Source organism: Phocoena sinus, chromosome 5 (assembly GCF_008692025.1).
Source record: "Phocoena sinus isolate mPhoSin1 chromosome 5, mPhoSin1.pri, whole genome shotgun sequence".
Taxonomy (NCBI): Eukaryota; Metazoa; Chordata; class Mammalia; order Artiodactyla; family Phocoenidae; genus Phocoena; species Phocoena sinus.
Genome location: NC_045767.1, coordinates 32365551 through 32389372, shown reverse-complemented (window position 1 = coordinate 32389372; position 23822 = coordinate 32365551). Strand labels below are relative to the sequence as shown.

Below are 23822 nucleotides of genomic sequence, written 5' to 3'. Positions count from 1 at the left end.
GAAAAACAAATATTGTATATTAACGCATATATGTAGAATCTAAAAAAAAATGGGCATAGGCGATCTTATTTACAAAGCAGAAGTAGAGAACAAATGTATGGATACCAAGGGGGATGGGGGGATGAGATGAATTGGGAGATTGGGATTGACATATATACACTACTATATATAAAACAGATAACTAATGAGAACCTACTGTATAGCACAGGGAACTCTACTCAATGCTCTGTGGTGACCTAAATGGGAAGGAAATCCGAAAAAGAGGGGATATATGTATACTTATAGCTGATTCACTTTGCTGTACAGTATAAACTAACACAATATTGTAAAGCAACTATACTCCAATAAAAATTTTTTTTTAATTATTCTGGGTATACAGAAAAGTCGTCCAAATAATTTCCAAATACTCAAGAGTCTCTACATGTTAACATTTTACTGCATTTGATTTCTCTGATTCCCCCTCTGCCTTTCCTGGATGGAGTCTTGAACCAAGCAAACCGCAATCACCTGAAGAGGTAATCTAGGATCCAAGAAAAAAAGAAATTTTTTTTAATGTTCTCTTTTTAGCGGTGGTCTCGTTATATTCCTTAAAAAGATTATATGGACTTTTAGTATCAGGAATCCCTGAGAATTATTTATGGGAGAGCAAATAGGTTTTAACCTTTTAGCAAAGGGAAATAGACTTATCAAAGCCATAGTCAGGTGAGGACCATCCTTGATCCACCTCTGTCTCTAGTTGCAAATTCTCAACATGTTTCTCAAAATGTTCAAAGGACCAGGGCTTTACTAAGTGGTTCTCAACAATAACGTCTCCGTAAACCTCACTTTCTGGAGCTGATAGCCAAGACCGAAGCTTATTAAAGTCTTTCATTGGAATGTATATGCAAATCAAAACATGTTATAACTTTTAAACAAACCGATTCAAAAGAACTATCTACCTGAGCATTTACGCCACCAGATATCATACTTTAGGGTGCATAAGAACGACACAAAGCACATATTTAAATGTATATTCCTGGTTTCACCCAGCGATATCAACCCAGGTATCTTTAATAGATGGGTCAAGGCCACAATTTGAAAAACATTTCTTTAGACTTTTTCAAATACAGCAGAAATTGCTAAATACCATGCATCATATCTTGTTACCGAGTTCGCCAAGGAAGCATTCTGAAGTCTGCCTACCAGACAGGAAGGAAGGAAATACCATGTGGCTAGCTGTGTCCTCTCTCTTTATAAGAAAAGCAAAGCCCCCACCCTAACAGAATTCCTCTTATGTCTTCTTGGCCCAAATTGGTCCCATGACCAATGATAGTTACGAGAGAGTCTGGAAAACACGTAGTGTTTACTTCAAAAGGGGAGGAAGCAAACATATGTTGAATACCTATTATATGGAAAGGTCTGGATCAAGTACTTTCACATTTTTTAAAAATCCCAGTTAACATAATACCCCAAAGTCCGTTGCTTTCACCACATCACCTCTGCTCTCTTTCAGAGTTATCACGGTAGACAGTGTCATCACCCCAGTCCCTTTTCTAAAAAGACAGCCTTTTAAAAGTTTCCATTTTAATCACTCAAAACTGAGTTTCCAGGTTTGTCCCTAAGCTGTATTACATTTTCTTTTCTTGATTGAGGTCCTTTGTTCTCTTTTGTTTATTTCTGGCAGTAAAAGAAAAAATTTTATGCAAGCTTTGAGCACAATACTTTTAATCCATTAGAGATATGAATAAAAGGAATCAAATCCCTTCCCAATGTTCCAAACCTAAGACTCTCGAAGCAGCTATTATGTGGTATATGGTGATTGTCCTGAGAGATTGGGATATTAAAATTTTTCTTTTGTTCTCATTTTTTAAAAGGAAACTAAATGCAAAGAAAAATGTTAATACAATGCACAGGATACAAATTAAAACATGGAAGTCAGGAAATGCAAAGGTGGATGTTCTCATAGGAACCTCAGCTTATATGCCCTGAACACACGCATGATGACCTGTCAGCGCTACACATTTTGTGTTTCTGCTAATAAACCTGATGTTCCTGTCACCAATCATTGTGAATCTGTAATTGCCTGGACAGTCATTGTAAGTATAAAAGTGAAAGAACTACTATTGGAACCCCTGCTTATTAAAAGTTGCATTTACTTTTATTCTCTGCCTTGTATGTATTTTTAAAATATACCTATGTGGATTCACAAATTTTTAGCTCCCATCACCAGAAGAAATACTGCTGGGGGACTTCCCTGGCGGTCTAGTGGTGAAGACTCTGCACTTTCACTGCAGGGAGCAAGGGTTCAATCTCTAGTCGGGGAACTAAGACCCCACATGCTGCGTGGTGCGGCAAAAAAGTTAAAAAAAAAAAAAGAGAAGAAGAAGAAGAAAGAAGAAATGTTTTTGGATCAACATGTTGCTAAAAACTCTGTTCTAGTAATCACAGGATTCCTATAAGAGGGAGGCAGGAGAACCAGAGTCAAAGAGAGAGAGAGATCAGAAGATGCTACACTGCTGGCTTTGAAGAAGGAAGAGGAGGCCACTAGCTGAGGAATGCCGGTGGCCTCCAGAAGGTGGAAAAAGCAAGGAAACATATTCTCACCTAAAGTCTTCAGAAAAAATGCAGTCCTGCTGGATGCCTTGATTTTAGCCCATGAGACTAATTTTGGACTTCCAACCTCCAAAACTGTAAGATAATAAATGTGTGTTGTTTTAAGCAAAAAACATATATACACTATTGATACTAGGTATAAAATAAGTAACTAATGAGAACCTACTGTACAGCCCAGGGAACTCTACTCAATGCTCTGTGGTGACCTAAATGGGAAGGAAATCCAAAAAAAGACGAGATATATGTATACATATAGCTGATTCACTTTGCTGTACAGTAGAAACTAACACAACATTGTAAAGCAACTATACTCCAATAAAAATTAATTAAAAAAAAAAGAAATAAGTAAAATAAAATAAACACTGTTTTATTCAGTAAACAGTTCAATCAACATAGCTCCAAATCGAGTCAGACTGCAAGTCTGACACTTAATTGAATTATTTGGACATGTTACTATCAGAAGCATCCAATCTCACTCCCATGATAGGAGGCAGTTGACCATGTACCACTCTGATTTCTCTGACTTTGCAGGTTAAACCTGCTGAGGGTCTGGGTCTCTTCCCCGTTGCCATCTCACTCCCATCCAAGCTGAAGAAAGGAACAGAAGGGTGAGCTATACAGACTAAATATTGAGTGTATTGCTCCATTCCCCAAGTCTGTCCCCTTCTTTTAGTAGGAACCCTGCTGTAGAAGTAATTGTCAGCTTAGAGCAGGGGTCGGCAAACTCTTCCTGTGAAGGGCCAGATGAAAAGCATTTTTAGCTTTTCAGGCCATAGGGTGCCTGTCTCCACTACTCACCTGTGCTGCTGGAACACAAAGCAGCCTCAGATAATACTTACACGTGTGTAGCTATGTTCCAACACAACTTTATTTACAAAAACGGACAGCAAGCCAGATCACTGTTTGCCAACTCCTGGTCTAGAGAATTCTGCTTCTCTGTTTTTTTCTTATTTTATCAAGGTATATTCTATTTTATAGCTCTGTAACTCAACACTTTTTTTTATATACAGTGTTGCCTAATTCTGTTTTATCTTGCCATTGCTGTTTTAATTGGTTCTACCATTTATCTTTCTAATCATAAAGCTTCTAGGGGCTACTCCAGTTTCCCTTCTTTTTTTTACCTTTACCACAACCCAAATTTCCCCAGCCATCATCAGCTGGTGAGTATAATTGATACATGGGCTGTAATGCCTGTATTAATTAGTTATTGCTGTATAACAGAGCACCCCAAAACTCAGTGGCTTAAAAACAACTACTATTATTTTTCCTGAGTCTTTGGGTCATATAATTATCTTGCCTTTTTAGTACTTGTTATTCCAAATGAATTGATAAAATTGTAATTCCCCCCTAAAAAAATTCATTGAGCTTTTAATTGACTCAAAATCATGAATTTTAGGAAAACTGACATTTTTATGCTATTAAGCCTTTTCACCTGGGACCAAGGTATACTGTTCCACTTTTTTAGACCTTGCTTTTATGTCTTTTCATAAAATTTTATAGTTTTACTCAAGTAGACCGTTTCTTTTCTTCTTAATTCTGTTCCTAAGTATTTGACAGGTTGTGTGACTGTCATTGTTGGGACATTGTTGGTTTACAAAACTTAGGAATTTCCCCAGTGAAATCTGAAAACAGCTCCTGAACACAGAGGGCAGGGAGAAAAGAAAGAAGCAGCCACTCCAGATGCCTAGGCGGCAGTTTTAATAAGCAAGGGAAACTTACAAGGCTTGTCTCCTAAGGCTGCAAAATGAGTACATCTCCACCCCCACCCGTCAGACTCTTGAGTGTGTATAGCAGCCTTAACAGGGTTCAGCCCCGCGTACCATCCAGATGGTCTCAACAACACATTATCTCTCAAGGCTGCATCCTTGAAATGGCTCTGGCTGTGGGAATGGTGAGCGGAATGTACATTCCAAGGATGGAGAGGGATGAGGAATCTCTGATTGCCTGCGTCCAGTTTGCAGGTCAACTGGCAGTCATGTCCTTTTGATGACCCCTGCAACAGACATTTTCACTTGTAGTCAATGATTGTTAATACAGATTTTGATTTTGGCATTTATGTGACTGGTTTTTGCACATTTCTCTTACACTCAACCTCTACCAAAGTTAATTTTAATGTTAATTTCTCTTCTAACAAAATTATATTGTTAATTTCTACTGCAATTCTTTGAAAAAAAATTTTCTTCTCCTTTCTTAACATTTCTTACTATGCCAGTTACCGTTATAAGCATTAAACAAAATAATACATGTAAAGCACTTAGCACAGTGTCTGGCAAATAAAATAGTAAGCACTTAGCAAATGTTAGCTATTATGATGATTTTGATTATTCAAGATAAATTTAAATTTTATGCTATTCTTTAGTCATTATCCTACTCTTAGCTATGAGATCTTTTGACTATATAAACAGGAAAAAAAAATCCCTGTGTGGAAAACTGGGAAACAGTATATACTATTTTGTATTTCACATTCCTAATACCTTTATTCCTGTTATGTCCATAGAAAATACAAATAATTTTCTAGTGCATGAAACACCACTTACAGTTCAATTCTAAAAGTTAAATATATTTAAGATTTTATGCTTTGATCAGAGGTATCAACAAGCTGAACTTTTAAATGAAAAGTGTAACACTTGTAAAATGCAGCTTTAATATAGGCAATGACCACATTAATTAAGGCAGGCCTTCTTCAGTAAACTTAATGCTGAGAATAAACTACCTTTCTAATCTTGATCTTCCTCTCCATGATGCTTTCCCAAAGTACTATCATTTTTTCACAGGATTAGTCTATGCTTGCTTTAGGCAAATGTGTATATTTTTCTGCTTTTTCTCTTTGCAAAAATGTACTAGTTTTCTTAATCTAGAAAACACAGAAGTTGGACACGGAAAAACTGAGGGGAAAGTATGGCTGAAACAGGGATACTGTGTCTGCCTTTAGATTTGTATCTAACATATACCTGTATTTAGTCACTTTGCTCAGTGGGCTAGAGAATGGTTTTATGAAGCAAAGATTACAAGGTATAGTCTCATAAATATTGATATCACTGTGTTTCCTGGCCAAAACACTACATCTTTAAATAAAATAATAATAATAAAGGAGCAGTGCTTTACAAGCATTACCTCATATAATTCCTGACTATAACCTTTGGTCCACAGATAAGGAAATCAAGGCCTCATGAAGCTGAAGGTCACATAATCAACAAGGAATTGGTCAAGTTTGACTTCAGAGCCTGAATTCTTTTTTTTTTTTTTTTTTTTGCGGTACGTGGGCCTCTCACTGCTGTGGCCTCTCCCGCCGCGGAGCACAGGCTCCGGAAGCACAGGCCCAGCGGCCATGGCTCACGGGCCCAGCCGCTCCGCGGCACGTGGGATCTTCCCGGACCGGGGCACGAACCCGCGTCCCCTGCATCGACAGGCAGACTCTCAACCACAGCGCCACCAGGGAAGCCCAGAGCCTGAATTCTTAACCACAAAACTATACGCCCTCTTTTTTTTTTTTTAAGAAGATGTTGGGGGTAGGAGTTTATTAATTAATTAATTTTTTTTTTGCTGTGCTGCGTCTTCGTTTCTGTGCGAGGGCTATCTCTAGTTGTGGCAAGTGGGGGCCACTCTTCATCGCGGTGCGCGGGCCTCTCACTATCGCGGCCTCTCTTGTTGCGGAGCACAGGCTCCAGACGCGCAGGCTCAGTAGTTGTGGCTCACGGGCCTAGTTGCTCCGCGGCATGTGGGATCCTCCCAGACCAGGTCTCGAACCCGTGTCCCCTGCATTAGCAGGCAGATTCTCAACCACTGCGCCACCAGGGAAGCCTTATACTCCCTCTTTTACGCTTGTGCTTCTGTTTAAGTCTAAATGGGTCTTAAATAAACTTTTTTTACTCAAAACTAATGATTGCAAATGCCCACTAGAATTGCCCACAACGTATCAAAAGTCATATTGCTATAACTGCACCTATGTACGACATATAGATCACACAAAATAGCACTAGCCACACACTGAGATTCAATGTCATTCAGGGCAGGCTCTGGACAGCCAGGTGGTGAACCAGTCATGGGTCAGACAGAACTCAGTCTCTCCTTCGCTTGGCTTCTTTTTCTTGAGGACCTGATTGTGCAGCAAGGCCCCAGTTTACTTTTAACAGATAATTACCTTCTCTTGGGCAATAGAAGTGGTTATGCTCTCCGAGAGAACAGACACTTTTCAAAGAGGACAAGCCAGAGCTGTTGGAAGAAAAGCAGAGAGGGAGTCGGTGTTCTAATTCATTTCAGTGGAGAGGTTTTCCCGTTTCCTTTTTCAAATTGAAGTATAGTTGATTTACAATTTTCAGGTGTACAGCAAAGTAATTCAGTTTTACATATCTATATCTGTGTATGTTTTTTTCAATTTTCCAGATTCTTTTCCATTAGAGATTATTATAAGATATAGTTCCCTGTGCTATACAGTAGGTCCTTGTTGTTTACCTATTTTATATATGGGAGAGTGTATCTGTTAATCCCAGATTCCCAATTTATTCCCCCCGCCTTCCTCTTTGGTAACCGTAATTTCTTTTCCTAACAAAGGCAGATCATTACAGATGCTCAGTGCTGATGCAGGTCTGGGAAATAAAGGTCCATGATGAGATTTTTCATGTTTCTAATTTCAGTTCTTCAAATCTAGGCCCTAAACTCTAGTGCCATTTTCCTGAGGATCTGTTGAAACAGGAAGTTAGGAAAAAGAGGTTCTGATCTCAACACACCCCTGGCTCAATTATAGTCCTCAAGTACTTACCTTTAGGGAGCCCAGCTTTTACCTTAGTCCAGAAAAGACTGACCGAGAGTTAGGAGGGCAGAATGTGTTTTGCACAACTTATATATAATTATATTCAGGACAAGACTGTGTGGAGGAGGAAATGGAATCCGCAGAAAATACAAAGAGGCTTAGAGGCCCTCTAAGAAATAGAGCCCACACATAAAAGAAGCCTGGTCGGCACATACTTCCTTACTTTGTGAGCCAACTCACCCCTGGATACATATGTGCTAATAAAAATATACCATATGTGGGAAGCATGACTTCTGAATTTTTCCTGATAAGGTATTTAAATGCCAACTTCCAAGATATGGACATAATTGTTCCCCTCTTGGATGGAAATGAAACTCAAATATGTGGTCTTGATTATCAGAGTGGAATACAGAACTGACAGATTTAAAACATTATATTTCTGCACTTTCTTTTCCTCCTTCTTTTTAAAAAAATAATTATTTTTCCATTCATTTTTCCAGCTGATGGATAGATAAAAATGGCATTCAGATTTCCAAGACCACTTGGCAGTAGAGGTTTGGTGTAAGGGGTGAAGGTTTTAAAGATTGGTTTGGGGTCATCTTTATGAGCTGGGAAAGAAAAATAAAATTTCTACATATTTCCTATTTGTAGATTAAAGACACACATACCAATACCAACCTGTGGACTGGTAGAAATCACTGGGTACTTTTATTTTCTTCTCCGTCTCTCTAAAACACACAAGTGGGTGGCCAATCCCAAGAGCAGAGGGGCTTAGAATCATGTTCTCATCATGTCCCACTCTGGTGGGTTGAGGACAAGGGGCACTATGGGACTAAGAAAGGACAATTACGTGACAGAACACAAAGCTCCTTTTTCGATCACATTTCACCCTGATGCTGTTGATTTCTGTTCTAAAAGTTCTCAGCTTGATTTTATGAGTATATTTTTGTAATTTTAGAAGGATAAGTTTTCTGAGTGCTAAGTATTAAAATTTTTTCTCTATATTTAAACTTTTAAAATATGCTAACAGGGACTTCCCTGGTGGCACAGTGGTTAAGAATCTGCCTGCCAATGCATGGGACACGGGTTCAAGCCCTGGTCCGGGAAGATCCCACATGCCGCGGAGCAACTAAGCCCGTGCGCCACAACTACTGAGCCTGCGCTCTAGAGCCTGCGAGCCACAACTACTGAACCCACATGCTACAACTACTGAAGCCCACGTGCCTAGAGCCCGTGCTCCACAAGAGAAGCCACCGCAATAAGAAGCCCACGCAATGAAGAGTAGCCCCCACTCACCGCAACTAAAGAAAGCCCTCGCACAGCAACGAAGACCCAATGCAGCCAAAAATAAATATATAAAATTTAAAATAAATAAAATATGCTAACAGTAAAAATCACCTTGAATTTAGCAGTATCAAGATTTTAATGTGAAGTATACATTTTTTTCACATCACCTGTTACAATCAGGTTCTTGGCAAACAACAGAAACTCTAGATAATTTAGGCAGCAAAGGAATATATGGGGAGGCTGTTGGGTCTCTTACAGAATTGATGGAAAATGCAAAAGAATGAGGCTTGGAAAATGGTCAGGAGAACGAAAGGAGGTGAGTGGCAGAGGACTCAGCCAAAGTCATACGCCCTGGAATATTCAAGATAGGGTACTACTTTTGCACAGGAGACCCCCACTGCCACGAGCACCACCACCACTGCGCCCAGAATCTTGACTGTCGCTGCCACCATGAAACCACGACTCATTCTGTCCTTACATCTTTGCATCATTCCTACACATTCAACACTTCAGGTTGGAGTTTCTGAATTAGCTGAGCTGAAGCGCTATGTCACACCTTAGCTGTCTGTGGTTGGAGAGCCGCTCTGCAATCTTTCAACCTCTATATACACATAAAAATTGAAGATTTATACAAGATTTATATAAAGGAGATCTCCCTAAAAGAGATCTAGATAATGTGTAACCAAAAAAGTCATATCAACTATCACCTCTAATTCTTCCCATCAACATATGCATTCATATACTTTTTACATTGTCCACTAATATTTTCATTCAGTATCCACTAGTGAATAAATCCATCCACTAGAAACTTTTACTCATATTCTCTGTTTTTTTTCCATTTATCAACTTTCTAATTGATTCCCTCAGTGATCTGCTTTTACTTTGTTTTTGTTTTTCCTTCTATTTCTTTTCCTAGTGGTATTTTATTCCCATTTGCCTTAATGACAATACACTATCTCTGTGTATAATCTGCCATGTCTTTGTAATGCTGAATTTTCAAGGCCAGATCACGCAAGATTATTTCATCATAGGAAATACGACTGCAAATCAAAAATGCTGGCATCTCAACCAAAATTAAATATCCAGCCCCTAAATAAGCATCTCCTCTTGAATATTCTACTTGAGGATATACTACAAAAGCAAACTTGATATGCTGCCCGCCCCCTGCCATGAACTAACCTCCCTCTATCATGTCTCTATTACTAGTACCACCACCTTAGGTACTTAAGAATATTAGAGAGATATTTGGGGAAACAGGTTGAGCTTTTGGATGGAATGAAAATGCATTATTATTTTCCCACTTAAAAATTCAGTATGAAACAGTGCTTGGAACTAATTATTATCAATAGATTCCAGTAATGAAAGATGCCTGACGCCTGTATTTTCCCTTCCCCATGAGAAATTTCTTCACAAGGAGGATAAGGTATGTGTAAACAAAACAATATTTTTAAAAAGTCACATAAATAAGAAGCCAAAAAGTTTAATTTTATTGAATAAAGTTCATTCAGGGCTTACATAGATATTAATATATTTTAGATTATAACAGTTGAGAGATCAATAGCTGATGGGAAGGAAGGAAGAAAGCAGTTTGTACTTTCAATGTAGAAAAAAAAATCTAAATGCTACAGACGTCTTGTAAAATTCCCAAAACAAGGTCTAGCCAAGTTTATTGTTTAGTGGATTTTTTTTTCTTTTTTCAAGAGATGAAAAGTGAGATTCAATGTGTAAACTATTGGTTACATCTGATATAACAGCTTGAAAAATAATGAGACAGAAGCATAAATATAATACGAAAAGAATGTATTGTAGGAATATTTAACTATAGTAAGTGGAAAAGATACATTAAAACCAGGAGTGTGTTACACTAGTTCAGAACAGAACTCATAAGGCAGACCAAAACTGATGCTAGTTAAGGAAAAGGGTCTGTTTTTAGGAAGCATGTCCATACAGATACCATCACAAAGAAATGCCAACAGTAACTACGTGGTCCCCTCTTGTTACTCAGTGAGGTGTCAAAGGTGAAATGACTGGGTTAACAGCTTAAGCTTTCTCCAAGGATTTGTAGTATTCCATCAGCACGGTCCAGGCCTTGGGAGCCATGAAACCTTCAGGAGGTTTCTGGCCTTCTCGGGCAAGTTTGCGCATTCGTGTTCCTGAAATAAATTCAAAGTCTTCATGGCTGAAAGGGAGAGAAAAAAGAAAAATATTTCACATTTTTATAAACTTAGTTATAGTGAAATTTAAAAAAAAACATTCGTTCCTTCTGTTCATGGAAGACAAGCTTAATGAAAAAAATATCTGGATGAAATGTACTACTTATGAATATCAACCTGATTTTAAGTTTGTCATTGAGCAAAAAACACCACACTATCAAAACTTACCAAAAAAAAACCAACAAAAAAACAATAATGATCCCTCAGGTTGCCCTTTTATAGACATACCCATTTCCCTCCCTCCTCCCCAACCCCTGGCAACTAATAATTTAGAAATTTTTTTAGAAAAACATCCAATTTAGATGCACATATTGAAAACTTTTTAGGAAGTCTGAATCTGGAAAGCTAAATGCATTTTGGAACATTAAGAGAAAAACTGGAACTTAAAAAATAACAACAGCACGCAAGTAGCAATAATTAATATTATTCCATTGATAAGCTATTACACAAAGGTAGTGTTAGTTCTTTTCACCTTCACACCTACAAAAACACACAAAAGCCCTTAGACCATTAAGCACAGAGCACCTATGGCTATGACACATACTGTCTATTGGTAATTTCAACCTCTTCCCTCAAACAAGGGAACCAACTAGATAGCAGACCCAAGAACAGAGCAAGAGTTCTGCGTCACTCAAGTCACCAGATCACATCCCCTGTTTACTCCTAGTCAGCGACTGTTATGTTCCATCCCCACTTTGCTATTTGTGGAGTTAATCTGAGAATTGAGTGAAACCATAAACTGCAAATGCCCCTTGTTTCTAGAGGTATGCCAGGTATGTTTTAACTAATAATCACACTTCTAGGAATCTACGTAAAGGAAATAATCAGAGATGCCAACAAACATTATGCATAAAGATAGCTGTCTGAAAACTGTTTTATGATAGTTAAAATGTTGTAAATAATCTAACAGTTGAAGGTCTAAGGAAATTGTGGTACAGTCCTGAGCAGAATTACATAGTCATTAAAGTATAGTTAAAGATTGGATAAAATGTTCACGATGTACTAATGGGAAGTGAAATAATCAGGACGCAAAACTTTATATACAATACCAATGCAATTCTGTTAAAATAAGGGGGTGCGGGGAGGAGAAGATCATAAAGAAATACACCCAAACGTTAATAGTGGTTATTTCTATGAAGTGGTATCACAGGTGCTTTTAGTTTTGTCATGATGTTTTCTGCAGTTTTCTACAATGATGATTTATATTATCAATATCAAAATAAAATAATATATTATTATCAATAAGAGCTTATTTTTAAAATCTCTATCCAAAAGTGATTTAAATAATTTTAAATAATGTGACCTTTAACTGATCTGAAACCTCAATCATTTAGAACACTGCCCTGATGAGAGCAGATAAACAGGATGCTGACATAGCATTACACTCCCTATTCTGGCCCAACAGGAGTTACAATGGCTATTAATTCACCCCTAAATGACAGACATCAGCAGTAAACAGTATATCTGAACAGTGCTGGGACATATAGCATATTCAGTAAATAATGACCAGTGATCAAGTACTTTATTAGCTTTCTAACTAGGAACTCAGTAAATATTTGGTGAAATATGAAAGAATGAAAAGGTATATGTACAGAAAATTTTTATTCAATAGAGAACCATTTAGAGTTTTATACAAGTCACTACTCTCCATCCTCTGGCCAAAAAAGGGTAAGAAGGGGTTTCTGATTGCTGTGGTTCATCTGAGCTCCTTATATATTATTCCCTTCCCTCTAAATCTGGACTATTCACACTAGAGGTTTCTACATGCCCTTCATGACCTCTTCAATAGTCATCTTCCGATCTAGCTTCTCTCTTGACCTTGCTCACCTCCACTTTATTTGGGGGAACCTGGTTCACTCAGTCTATCTATGAGCTCTTGAGTTGTCCACTTGGTAGGACTGAGCTCCAGACCAAGGAAGAATTATTGTGATTTCCTCATGATCCAGCGTGCCCCAGTTTCTGGCCTCTCCTGCTTTTCTAATTTGCACTGTCTGTGTGCTCAATGACCCGACTGCTCACTGGTCTTCTGAACATTGGACTTGGTTATATTATCACCAGCCTCTACGTATCTTGCATCTGGCCTGTCCTTAGGCCTGCCCACTACTGTTAGTTCCTAAGATCAACTTGACTCTTGGTCCTGGATCTAGGTTTCCCTCTCATATTTGCTGCTGTCCCTAATTCTGGCCTTTCCAACTCCCCAGTGAAGTACCCAGACTTTAATGAACGTCCTACCCCACTCTGAAACACCTAAGAGTCTGAGAGTTTTATTCTGGAATGCTACACATACAGGATAAGAATATTAAAAAGTGGGCTTCCGTGGTGGCACAGTGGTTGGGAGTCCGCCTGTCGATGCAGGGGACACGGGTTCGTGCCCCAGTCAGGGAAGATACCACATGCCGCGGAGCGGCTTGGCACGTGAACCATGGCCGCTGAGCCTGCGTGTCCGGAGCCTGTGCTCTGCAACGGGAGAGGCCACAACAGTGGGAGGCCCGCGTACAGCAAAAAAAAAGTGTAACTCATTTAATCAGCCACAGGAAAATCAACGTTAATGCTTTATAATCCCACCTCTTGCTATAAAGCAGAAGTCAGTACTTCTTTAACTCAGGCATGTGACACCTTCCCCTAGCCACCTGTCCGCTCTTCTATTCCCTGCACTACGAGAAAGACAGGAAGATATACATTCAACTCGATATTTCAACAGCTCTCATCTTCTTAGGTAAAACATCTTTTAAATGTCTGCTCACATTTTCAAAGATGACCGAAGAAAAGGAAAGTTTAACAGATATTGCTCCAAAGCAAGATGGATTTAAGTAGTTTAAATCTAGGGAGTATCTCCCACTTCTATCATGTGTTCAATGTGCAAGAAAAGTCAAATCTACTATAATAAACTGGCCCATGCAGATGTGTTGGTTACAATAGTTCAAATATGAAGTAAGCTATCATCTTTCTCTTACATAAATGACTACAAACTTAAGGGGAGAAAAAGAAATTGACTGCATGTGAGATGGGCCCAGGAAAAAAAGCAAGACTATAAGAGGAGATTTCCAAAAAATTCAGGAAAGGTTGGGATTAGAAACGTAATTTTTAAATTCATCAACACTAAAATGAAAACCCAGTTTGAGAAAATGGATAAGTTCTCCAAGAAAGAAGACTTGCCAAAAGGGAAAGCATTTGTCGAAAGAGTAAGAAGAAAACCAAGATGATTATATGCAGGTCATGGAAAAAGAAAAAATTTTAATGTGAAGGCCACAGAGGGGCTAAGGAAGATGACCATGGGGGGCGGAAAAATCCACTGGATAAACGCATCAGAATTTAAATTTTCTTTAATCAAGGAGTTTCAGTGGATGATGAAGGAAAGAGATGAAGTGGTAAAGTGGCAGAGACACACAGTGGAGAAGATTTTTTTTTTTTTTAATAAGAAAAGAGAGGTCTTAGCATGTGTATAGGCAGAAGAAAATAAGTGGCATAGAATGAGAAAAGGGAGAAGGATGAAAGCCAGGAGAGGGTAACAGGAAAGAAATGAAAGATGGAGAAGTCTGGGATGAAGAACACACAGAAAGGAGCTCTGACAAGGAGGGTGAAAAATGAAGAAATAGTGATGACGTGGAGTTAGAAGAAGATGAAGCGGTTAATGTAAGATGGTCTCAACCTTCTCAATAAAAATGTAAGGTTGTCTCCTGTGGGTAAACAACCTGTGTGGGAATGAACTGATAATAGGATCCATCAACACAGTTTGGTGACTATCTCTAGGCTAGAGAGGTTACCCCTCAGGGCAGGGCTCAGCAAAGCAGCATCTGGAGAGGAAGTCAAGGGTGTGGAGGGGTCCAGATCTCTCCAATTGCATCTAAAAAACCCTCATTCCAACCTGATGTAAAACTGGTTAGTTCAGCTGAGAATCATTTGACAAATCTTGCTTGAATGTTTTAGTTCCTTAGGAGGGTCACTTATCAATTCCCTAAATAAGTGTCATTAAGGAAAATTATGACCATAGATCTTTCTGGCCATGTCAATTTAAAATTTTGAATTCAGAAAGGAAAACCCTGTGTCCCATGCATAAAGTACCTGTTCCTGATGGGGCAATGAAAAAGAAATGAGGGAGCAGCCTGTAGAATGACTCTGTCCTGACTTTGTGATTAAAGGGAAAAAGCCAGACCAATTAAAGTCCTTTCTTTCCTCACAATGCCAAACAGTCTGAAATCCAGAAGTCTGCTTGCATTCCTTCTGAAATTGAATTTTAAAACCAAAGTCCCTGGGTACCTCTTTTCCTGACGCTATTTCACACTCTATCTGCCCCGCATGCCACAAGCATTTCTTCATCACATGAAACGGGAGTTTCTGCTGCCACATGCTGGTGGTTCCACTCCACCCTGGCTACGGAAAACATTTATTTCCCTCTGCCTCAGACTTGTATTTCTGTCCCTCACATGAGGATTTTGTTTCTTATCAGAAGTCAGGTGCAAGGCCTTGACACTAGAGTCACTATCTGTAATCTAATCACAGTTTTCACAATTACATCTTTAAATGGACAGCATTTTACAGAAAAAAATAAATCAAGTAAAAACTGAGGCATTTGGGGGATGCCCTAAAACTAGCTCTGAACTTTACCTGTGAGTAATCGGGAATCTGGCAGAAGCAGAAAAGGTTACTAAACCTTAGGCTTTCACTACAAAGCAATTCTAGCTAGTCCATCTAATTACACTCGTTAACCCATCTCCATGGCACCTGAAAAAGGAAATGCAAGTCTTTTTTTTTTCTTCCCTTTTCAAAACCACTTGGTCACAGATTCGTACAATCCACAGCTGACAGAACACCTCCTCTTAAAACACACACACACACACCAAAAAACAAAACAAAACCAAAAAAAAAAAAAAAAAAAACAACTGCAGGGGAAGGGGTTAGAACGCAAGGACAGAAAAAGCACACCATCCAGCACACTATGTGGGACCCTGTGGGTCCAGCATCTTGTTCCATGTGGGACACACAACTACATATGGCCAGCTTCTTGACCAACTGCAAAGTACAACGGCTCTTGGCCACTTGTTGAAGATTTTAATTCTTTACAAATATCTGCTGACTCTCTCGGTCTACATATGTGGCCATCAGAGCCACCAGCACAAGCTGTTCAGACAAGAAGCTGGGGTCAGCCCAGGGGCCTTCAATTTTATCTTTCAAAAGTTCATATTCAATTAGACCAGCTTCTTAAAAAACACTAATTAGATGATAAGCAATCAGAGACGCAAAGGGGAGCTTCTTCTCTGATAGAACTAAAAATAATGGTAGTAACTTATAAGTGAATCTAATTAACTATTTGGGGGCTAACTACCTTTCATTTAACTCGAAAGAAACTCATATATAATACAGTATACATAAAAACACTAAGAATTCTCTTCAAATACAAATCATCTGTTCAAAACCAGATAATTAGTTATTTATGGCTTTCTTTCCAGGAGCCAAAAAGCATGGCATCATGCAGGACAAATTTTAACAATTTTTGTTTCCAAACCAAAGACCAACTGAAATACATGAAAAATGTAATTGTCTCGAACTAATTTATCAAAATCCTTAATGCATCATGTTTTCCTCCCCTCAAAAATCTTATAACTAAAAGCTAGAGAACAGCTCCTATCAGACATTCAGTCAAACAAGAAGTTTCCAGGGAATGCCTACTCATCTTTCTTCCAATCCCCCTGTTGCAAGCTACCTAAAGCTAAACCATCATTTCATTAATTCTTGCCTGCACTAATGCACACCTTCACGCTAACTTCCCTCCCATCTTTCTCTTTTCTATACTGCTAGGTCATTTCTATACTTTTATGTGCCACGTAGTAGTTTCAGACTTGTTTTTGTTTTAATAAACACTGCAAGTATAGTTACTTTGTAATCCATGTCTGGTAATTCTAGTATGTGAAGTCTCTGCAGGTCTGCTTGTGCCAACTGTAATTTCCCTTTTTTTTTTTTCCTTGCTTTGGTGCTATGTTTCCTTGTATACTTTATCATTTTTTACTTAAGCTTGTATAATTATTTGTGGGAATAAGTTACGCTTGTATAATTTGTGGGAATAAATTGAGGTCTAGGACAAAGAAGTAATGCTCTAGCGACAGTCTACATTTGCTTCTGCTGAATATTTAGAGGCATGCCCAGTTAAGAACCACCAAGAACTAATTTCATGGCTTGAGGGCTTTTTGGTTGTTTATCTGTTTTGTTTTGATACAACCCGGGTAGTATGAGTTTGGCCCATGTGAACAGTTCTGAGCTTTGAAGCCTAAAGTCTCAGCTCAGTCTCCTGGGGTAGGGAAATGGGTGGGGTTCACTTCAGATTCTCTCTTAACTACCTACGGTGGGAGGGAGCATCAGCTTAATGGGAGTGTCTCCTGTTGGGACTCCCCACCTCGGTCAAGACCATGGAAATCAACACTCAAATTTGCTAGGTCAACCAGGACAAAAGCAACTTCAACACTCAACTTACCTGAAGTTCTAACCTTCATTTAGTGGCTTAGCCTCACAGTTCTTATCAGCACCACAATACTTTTATGAAAACGTTCTCCTTTATCCAGAATTTTTAGTTAATTTCTCAGGAGAATCAACCTGTATAATCCAACTTACCTAATTACCAAAAACCTGAACTTCCCAATATTTAATGTACATGGTAACAACACACTATCTTTTCAAAATCTATTCCAGTGTGTACCTTTCAAAGAACCGCCTTATCTAGTCCCCGTCTCATCCTCCTCCTTTCACTCTCTTTTCCAACCCACCCTGGCCTTCTTCCCAAACCCTCTGAGTCTATCTTACCTCAGCACCTTTGCATGCACTTATCCCTCTGTCCAGAATGCTATTACCTCCTTCTTTACCAAGGGAATGCCAACTCATCTTTTGGAGCTCAGCTCATATGTCTCTTGCTCCAGGAACCCATCCCTGATAACCCAGACTTGGTCACATAAGTGCTAGCAGAGCTTCCCACAAGTCTTCTGCAAAGCACATGCCATCCTTAAGTGGTTTACTGTCTGTCTTCTCTAGAATGTAAGTCCTATGAAGGCAACAACAATATCTGCTCGTTTCCAACCACAGTGCCCACATTTAACAATGACATGTATGTAGTAAAGACTCAACAAGTAGTTAATAAATGAATAAAGCATAGCAAAGTTGGCAAGTTTTATACTAATTTCAATGTAACATGTTGACTTTAAAACAAGACACAGCACATATAAAATATATAATTTGACCTTCAAAAACATACATAGTATTATGTCCCTAATTATGATTAAAATGTATAGTAAGAAAAGACAATGCAATAGATTTTAAATTAGACCTTATCAGTTAATGGTTATGCAATAACCCCCTGCAATAAAATATGTGCAAAATCTACAAACACAGGACAAGATTCATTGGCAAGTTCATGCAGTTACAGTCAGACTTCTACAAGTTTTTAAAAGAAACATCAAAATTAATAAATGGAATTTATTTAATGAATGGAAAAGACAGTTCCCCAGTACTCTAACAGAAATATTTATGTATGGCAAAGACTACATAGCAAGAAAGAAAAAGAAAAGAATTCACACAAGAAATATTTCAGGGGTCAATATGACAAGACCTGGATGTGAAGAGTGAGGTGGAAGGATAAAGGACTTCAAGATTCTACACAACGGAGAGAACAAGTAACTAAGGAAATTTAGGATTTGGAGATATATGAGGGGAAAGGTAAAGTTGCTTCTGGGCATTTTAAATAATAACAAGAAATCTAAGCAGAAAACACCCATTAGCGTGGTAGACAGAATTCTAAGATGGCCTTCATGACCTTCACCCCATGGTGTTACTACCATGATCTGTCCTTATATGGCAAAAGGAATTTTGCAGATGCCATTAAAGTTGCTAATCAATTGATCTAAAATAGTGAAATTATCTGAGTGGGCCTAACCTAACCACTAAAGCTCTCTAAAAGCAAATATTCTCAGATGACAGCAGTAGTCAGAGATTTGAAGCCTGAGAGGGATTTGACCTGAGGGAGGTTCTACTGCTGAGATGAGGGGGCCCACAAGGAAGACTCTCAACGTGGCTTCTAGCTGCAGAGAGCAATCCCCCCGCACTGTGATAGCCAGTAAGAAGATGGGGAGCTCAGTCCTAAACCCGTAAGGAACTGAATTCTGCCAACAAGGGTCATCTTGGAAGTTGATTCTTTTCAGAGCCTTCAGATAAGAGCCCAGCCTGGCCAGAGAGTCCAGCTTGGCCCACCCAGACTTCTGACCTAAGGAACTGTGAGGTAAGAAATGAGAAATGTTTTAAGCCACTAAATTTGTGTCAATTTGTTACACAGCAATAGAAAACTAACATAATTAGCAACTTGGAAACACTGAGGAATAGCTTTAAGAGTCACCACACAGAAACCACGAGAACAAATGAGCTTTCCTGTAGAAAGTAAATAAAAGAAGTTAAGAATATATGAGAAAAGCCTTGAAGGATGCCTCTAAGTAGAATGCTTTTAAAAAATGACACTAATACTGCTTCCCTGGTGGCGCAGTGGTTGAGAGTCCGCCTGCCCATGCAGGGGACACGGGTTCGTGCCCCAGTCCAGGAAGATTCCACATGCCACGGAGCGGCTGGGCCCATGAACCATGGCCGCTGAGGCTGCGTGTCCGGAGCCTGTGCTCTGCAATGGGAGAGGCCACAACAGTGAGAGGCCCACACGACGCAAAAAAAAAAAAAAAAGACACTAATAGTACATGATTTAAGGTATACTCTAGCATTAAAAAGTATGAAAGAAGTACTCTACTGATAACATGGAAATAACCAGACAGCAAACATTTATGTCCACCTGTCCCTTCACTGGCCCATTTCCACAAGGCACTCTCACTCATGTGCACTCTCTTTTTGGTGAGGTGCTACTTCAATAATCTCAACCAAAATTTTGCATTTATCTATCCAAATACAAAGAAGATTTACTGCATAAAGGAGAAAAAAATAGAAATAGCTGAATTATCTCTAAAAGTTTGTAATATCTGAAAGAATGGGCTTTAATCTTGTACTCCTAAAACTAAATTTCCTTGAGTCATTATTACAGCTAATATGAACCTACTTAACTTCCTAAGTATAAACAGATGATTTTTATCATAATTCTTATCAATATCTTGCCTGTAATCTTGATGAAGTTTGTTTCTTTCTCCCTAAGCCTTGCCTTACACTGGTATTTAATCAAATCAAAAGCTACAAAATCATTAATTACATAAAATCTGGCATTGAATAACATCCATTAATCAAACATAAGACAACCTCATATGTGCATAATTAATAACTGTGTTTTCTCACTACATCAAAGACTATCGCCTTTCCACAAAATTTTAATCACTTTCCAACACACGCCATCAACTTAATTATATCTAAACATAAATATAAAAAATTAGAAAACTAAGGCCGTTTTAAAGCTTCCCAAGTTACAATTTATAAAGATTTGGTAACTCAAAAAAAATTCCAAGAAAATGCGCCAGTTATGCAACTAATATAGAATTCATCACTGGAAAATCTTATGAGAACTGATGCAATTATTTAGCTTTTGAATGATTAAAAGAGAGACTTAAAGAAATATTACACAGATTTAACAAAACATGCAAGTTATCAAGGGCTTCCCAGCACATCATTCAGCTACATACAGATGGGTTCTAGGATCCTGTGTGTGATTAAATCAGCTGATCACGCAAAGAAACCACAGGAAGGAAACACAGCGGCACAAGAAGTGTAAAAGAAAAGCTCAACTCTATTTAGTTTTGCTTCCTTAACTCATCAAAATGGAAACTCACCTAAGTTTTAAGCATTTGGCCACTAGCAGAACAATTCTATTTCTCACCCCTCACTCTGTAAGTGATTGTTACTTTCAGAACAAGGTTATGCTCAAACATCTTGTACACAAAGTATACAAATAAATTGCATGCTGGGTGAGAAGTGAAGGGTTGCCCTGCCCAGGATTCCATCTCTGACACTATACAGTCTACAGATTTGTAGGAAGGCAAGGCTACCCTCTGTGGGGCGGGGTGTGGGGGGGGAGGCTTTCAAAAGAACTGTCAACGGGTAATCCTCTCTCCAGACTAAGGAAATTAAAATCTCTGATGGTGGCCCTACATATTTTGAACCACAGAAGGACAGACCTATATTTGAAACTTTTTTATTTTCCTTAACATTTAATTTGTACTTTCAATCACCTTTTGCAGTAATATAGTTCAAGGTTTACTCTAATTGCTTTTTCTTTAAAGAAATTTTCTCTAAGCTTGTAAGGCATCTCTTTGGTAGAAAAAGTCCATTTACAGCTCTCAGCCCATCACTTTTATAGCTACACTTTTTTTTAGACAGTGAAATTGTAGAATGTGTGTATGTATGTATATAAGTATACATATATAGACATACATAAACACATTTATTTTTAGGGCAAAACAAAACACGCCACGATTTAGAGCTATTTCTAGGTATTGGCAAACCCTGATTTTGTACAAGGGTAGAAATATTCTGGTTTATTGCAAATTCTTCTCATGGTGTGGTTCTGAAGTATACTATAACCTGGGCCACAACTTGGATCTTCAGAAAATAACAGTCTCGAGTGGCCACACCAAGGCTATTGGGAACAGTCAGGAGTTCTTTCATATTTCCCCAAACCAGCTATCCAATAAGCCTTTCTGTTCATTGACTCATAAAGTTTTCCTGTATATTGCTACAGTCCATCACTCAGAGAAGACTGCTATCATCTAAAATTACGCATTTTCTCCAGAATTATTATCATTAAACGAGAAGCCAACAAATGCCTCAAACTCCATTGTTAACAGTAGTTTCTTTATCCAGATAACTTATCATTTAATTAAATGACACCACATTTTATGTCCCTTTCAGAAACGAGAATGTGCTGATTTTTAAAAAGTTTCTTTTTCCTTCTTGTCTGCACCATTACAAAAAAGGCTACAACAAATGAGGACACAGGGTTAGGATCAGCGTTATTCCTGAATGCGCAGTCAACTGAACAGTATTAAGGGAAAAAGGATGAGCGCTCTCAGATTAGAAGTTATTAGACTCAGTCAGTTTTTAATTAGCACCTGCCAGTAGAGGTGAACTGATAAAACATAAATTAAAAATAGAGCCAACCCTCTATATCCATGGTTTCCACATCCAAGGATTCAATCAACCTCTGATTGAAAACATCTGGAGGTAAGGGGCGAATTCCAGAAAGTTCCAAAATATAAATCTGTAAAAACCAAGAGCGGGTTTTTTGAAAGGGTAAACAAAATCAACAAACCTCTAGCCGGGCTCACCAAGAAGTAAAGAGAGAGGACCCAAATAAACAAAATAAGAAACGAATGAGGAAAAAGCACAACTGATGCCACAAAAACACAAAAGGCCAAAGATAAAACTTGAATTTATCATGGGCAGGCAACTACTTACATAGCATTTACAATTTACACAGCATTTATACTGTATTAGATATTGTAAGTACTCTAGAGGTAATTTAAAGTAGAGAGGAGGATGTGTGTAGGTTACATACAAATACTATACACCATTTTATATAAGGGACTCGAGCATCTGCAGATTTTGTTACCTGTGGGGGGTCCTGGAACCGATCCCCCCACCCCCAGATACTGAGAGACAACTACTTACTGAACATGAATTGCAATTTATACTAAAAAAGCAGGGGTACTAAATAAGCAGATGTAATTTGTACTAAATAAGCATCAATCAACGAAGCATGAAGCACCTACTAATGTAAAAATAACTAGGAGCTACGATTCCCAGAAATGACTACAGATTTTGAGCTAGAAGGGAATCAGCTCCTCCACTGCCATCATTGTAGAGAGGAAGAAACAAGGCCAGAGGTGACACAGGAACCTCAAGTCACGCAGGAAGCACAGGGCTAGCACTCGTACCTTCTGATTCTAGAGCCTCACACTGCCACTCTAAATTTACAGAGTGTACTACCTGCAGGCCTATCTCATTTATTGCACTTCATTTTGTAGCACTTTTCACATATTGAAGGTTTGTGGCAACCCTGCATCAAGCAAGTCTGTTAGCGTCATTTTTCCAACAGCATTTGCTCACTTCATGTCTCTGTGTCATAGTTTGGTAATTCTCACAATATTTCGAACTTTTTCATTATTATTATATTTGGTGATCTATAATCTTGGATGTTACTACTGCAATGGTTTTGGAGCGCCGTGAACCACGCCCGTATAAGATGGTGAACTTGATCAATAAATGTGTGTGTTCTGACTGCTCCACCAACTGGCAGTTCCCCAGTCTCTCGCCCTCTCCTTGGGCCTCCCTATTCCCTGAGACACAACAATATTGAAACTAGGTCAGTGAATAACCCTACAATGGCCTCTAAGTTTTCAAATCAAAGGAAGAATTGCACATGTCTCACTTCAAATCAAAAGCTAGAAATGATTAAGCTTGTTAGTGAGGAAGGCATGTTGAAAAGCAAGACAGGCTGAAAGCTAGGCTTCTTGTGCCAAACAGCCAAGCTGTGAGTGCAAAGGAGAAGTTCTTGAAGGAAATTAAAAGTGCTGCTCCAGTGAACGCATGAATGACAGAAAAGCAAAACAAGCCTTATTGCTGATATGGAGAAAGTTTTACTGGTCTGCACAGATGATCAAACCAGCTATGACCTTCCTTTAAGCCAAAGCCTAGGGCCCTAACTCTCTTCAGTTCTATGAAGGCTGAGAGAGGTGAGGAAGTTTAAGAAGAAAAGTCTGAAGCCAGCAGAGGTTGGTTCATGAGATTTAAGGGAAAGCCGTCTCCATAGCATACAAGTGCAAGGTGAAGCAGCAAGTGCTGGGGTAGAAGTCGCAGTGAATTGTCCAGAAGAACCAGTTCAGATCATTAATGAAGGTGGCTACACTAAACAACGGATTTTCCATGCAGATGAACAGCCTTCTCTTGGAAGATGACGCCACCTAGGACTTTCACAGCTAAAGAGAAGTCAACGCCTGGCTTCAAAGCTTCAAAGGACAGGCTCT

The 23822-nt window shown here is 38.7% G+C and overlaps 1 protein-coding gene across 1 annotated transcript in view; it reads right to left on the bottom strand.

Annotated features, from left to right (window-relative positions):
• Positions 1 to 10412: 10412 nt before the first annotated feature.
• Positions 10413 to 23822, bottom strand: part of PAPSS1 (3'-phosphoadenosine 5'-phosphosulfate synthase 1) — a 109859-nt gene continuing 96449 nt past the window's right edge. The window contains 1 exon segment of the mRNA XM_032632852.1: positions 10413 to 10808. Within this exon segment, the coding sequence (XP_032488743.1) occupies positions 10670 to 10808 (139 nt within the window). The 3' untranslated portion in view covers positions 10413 to 10669.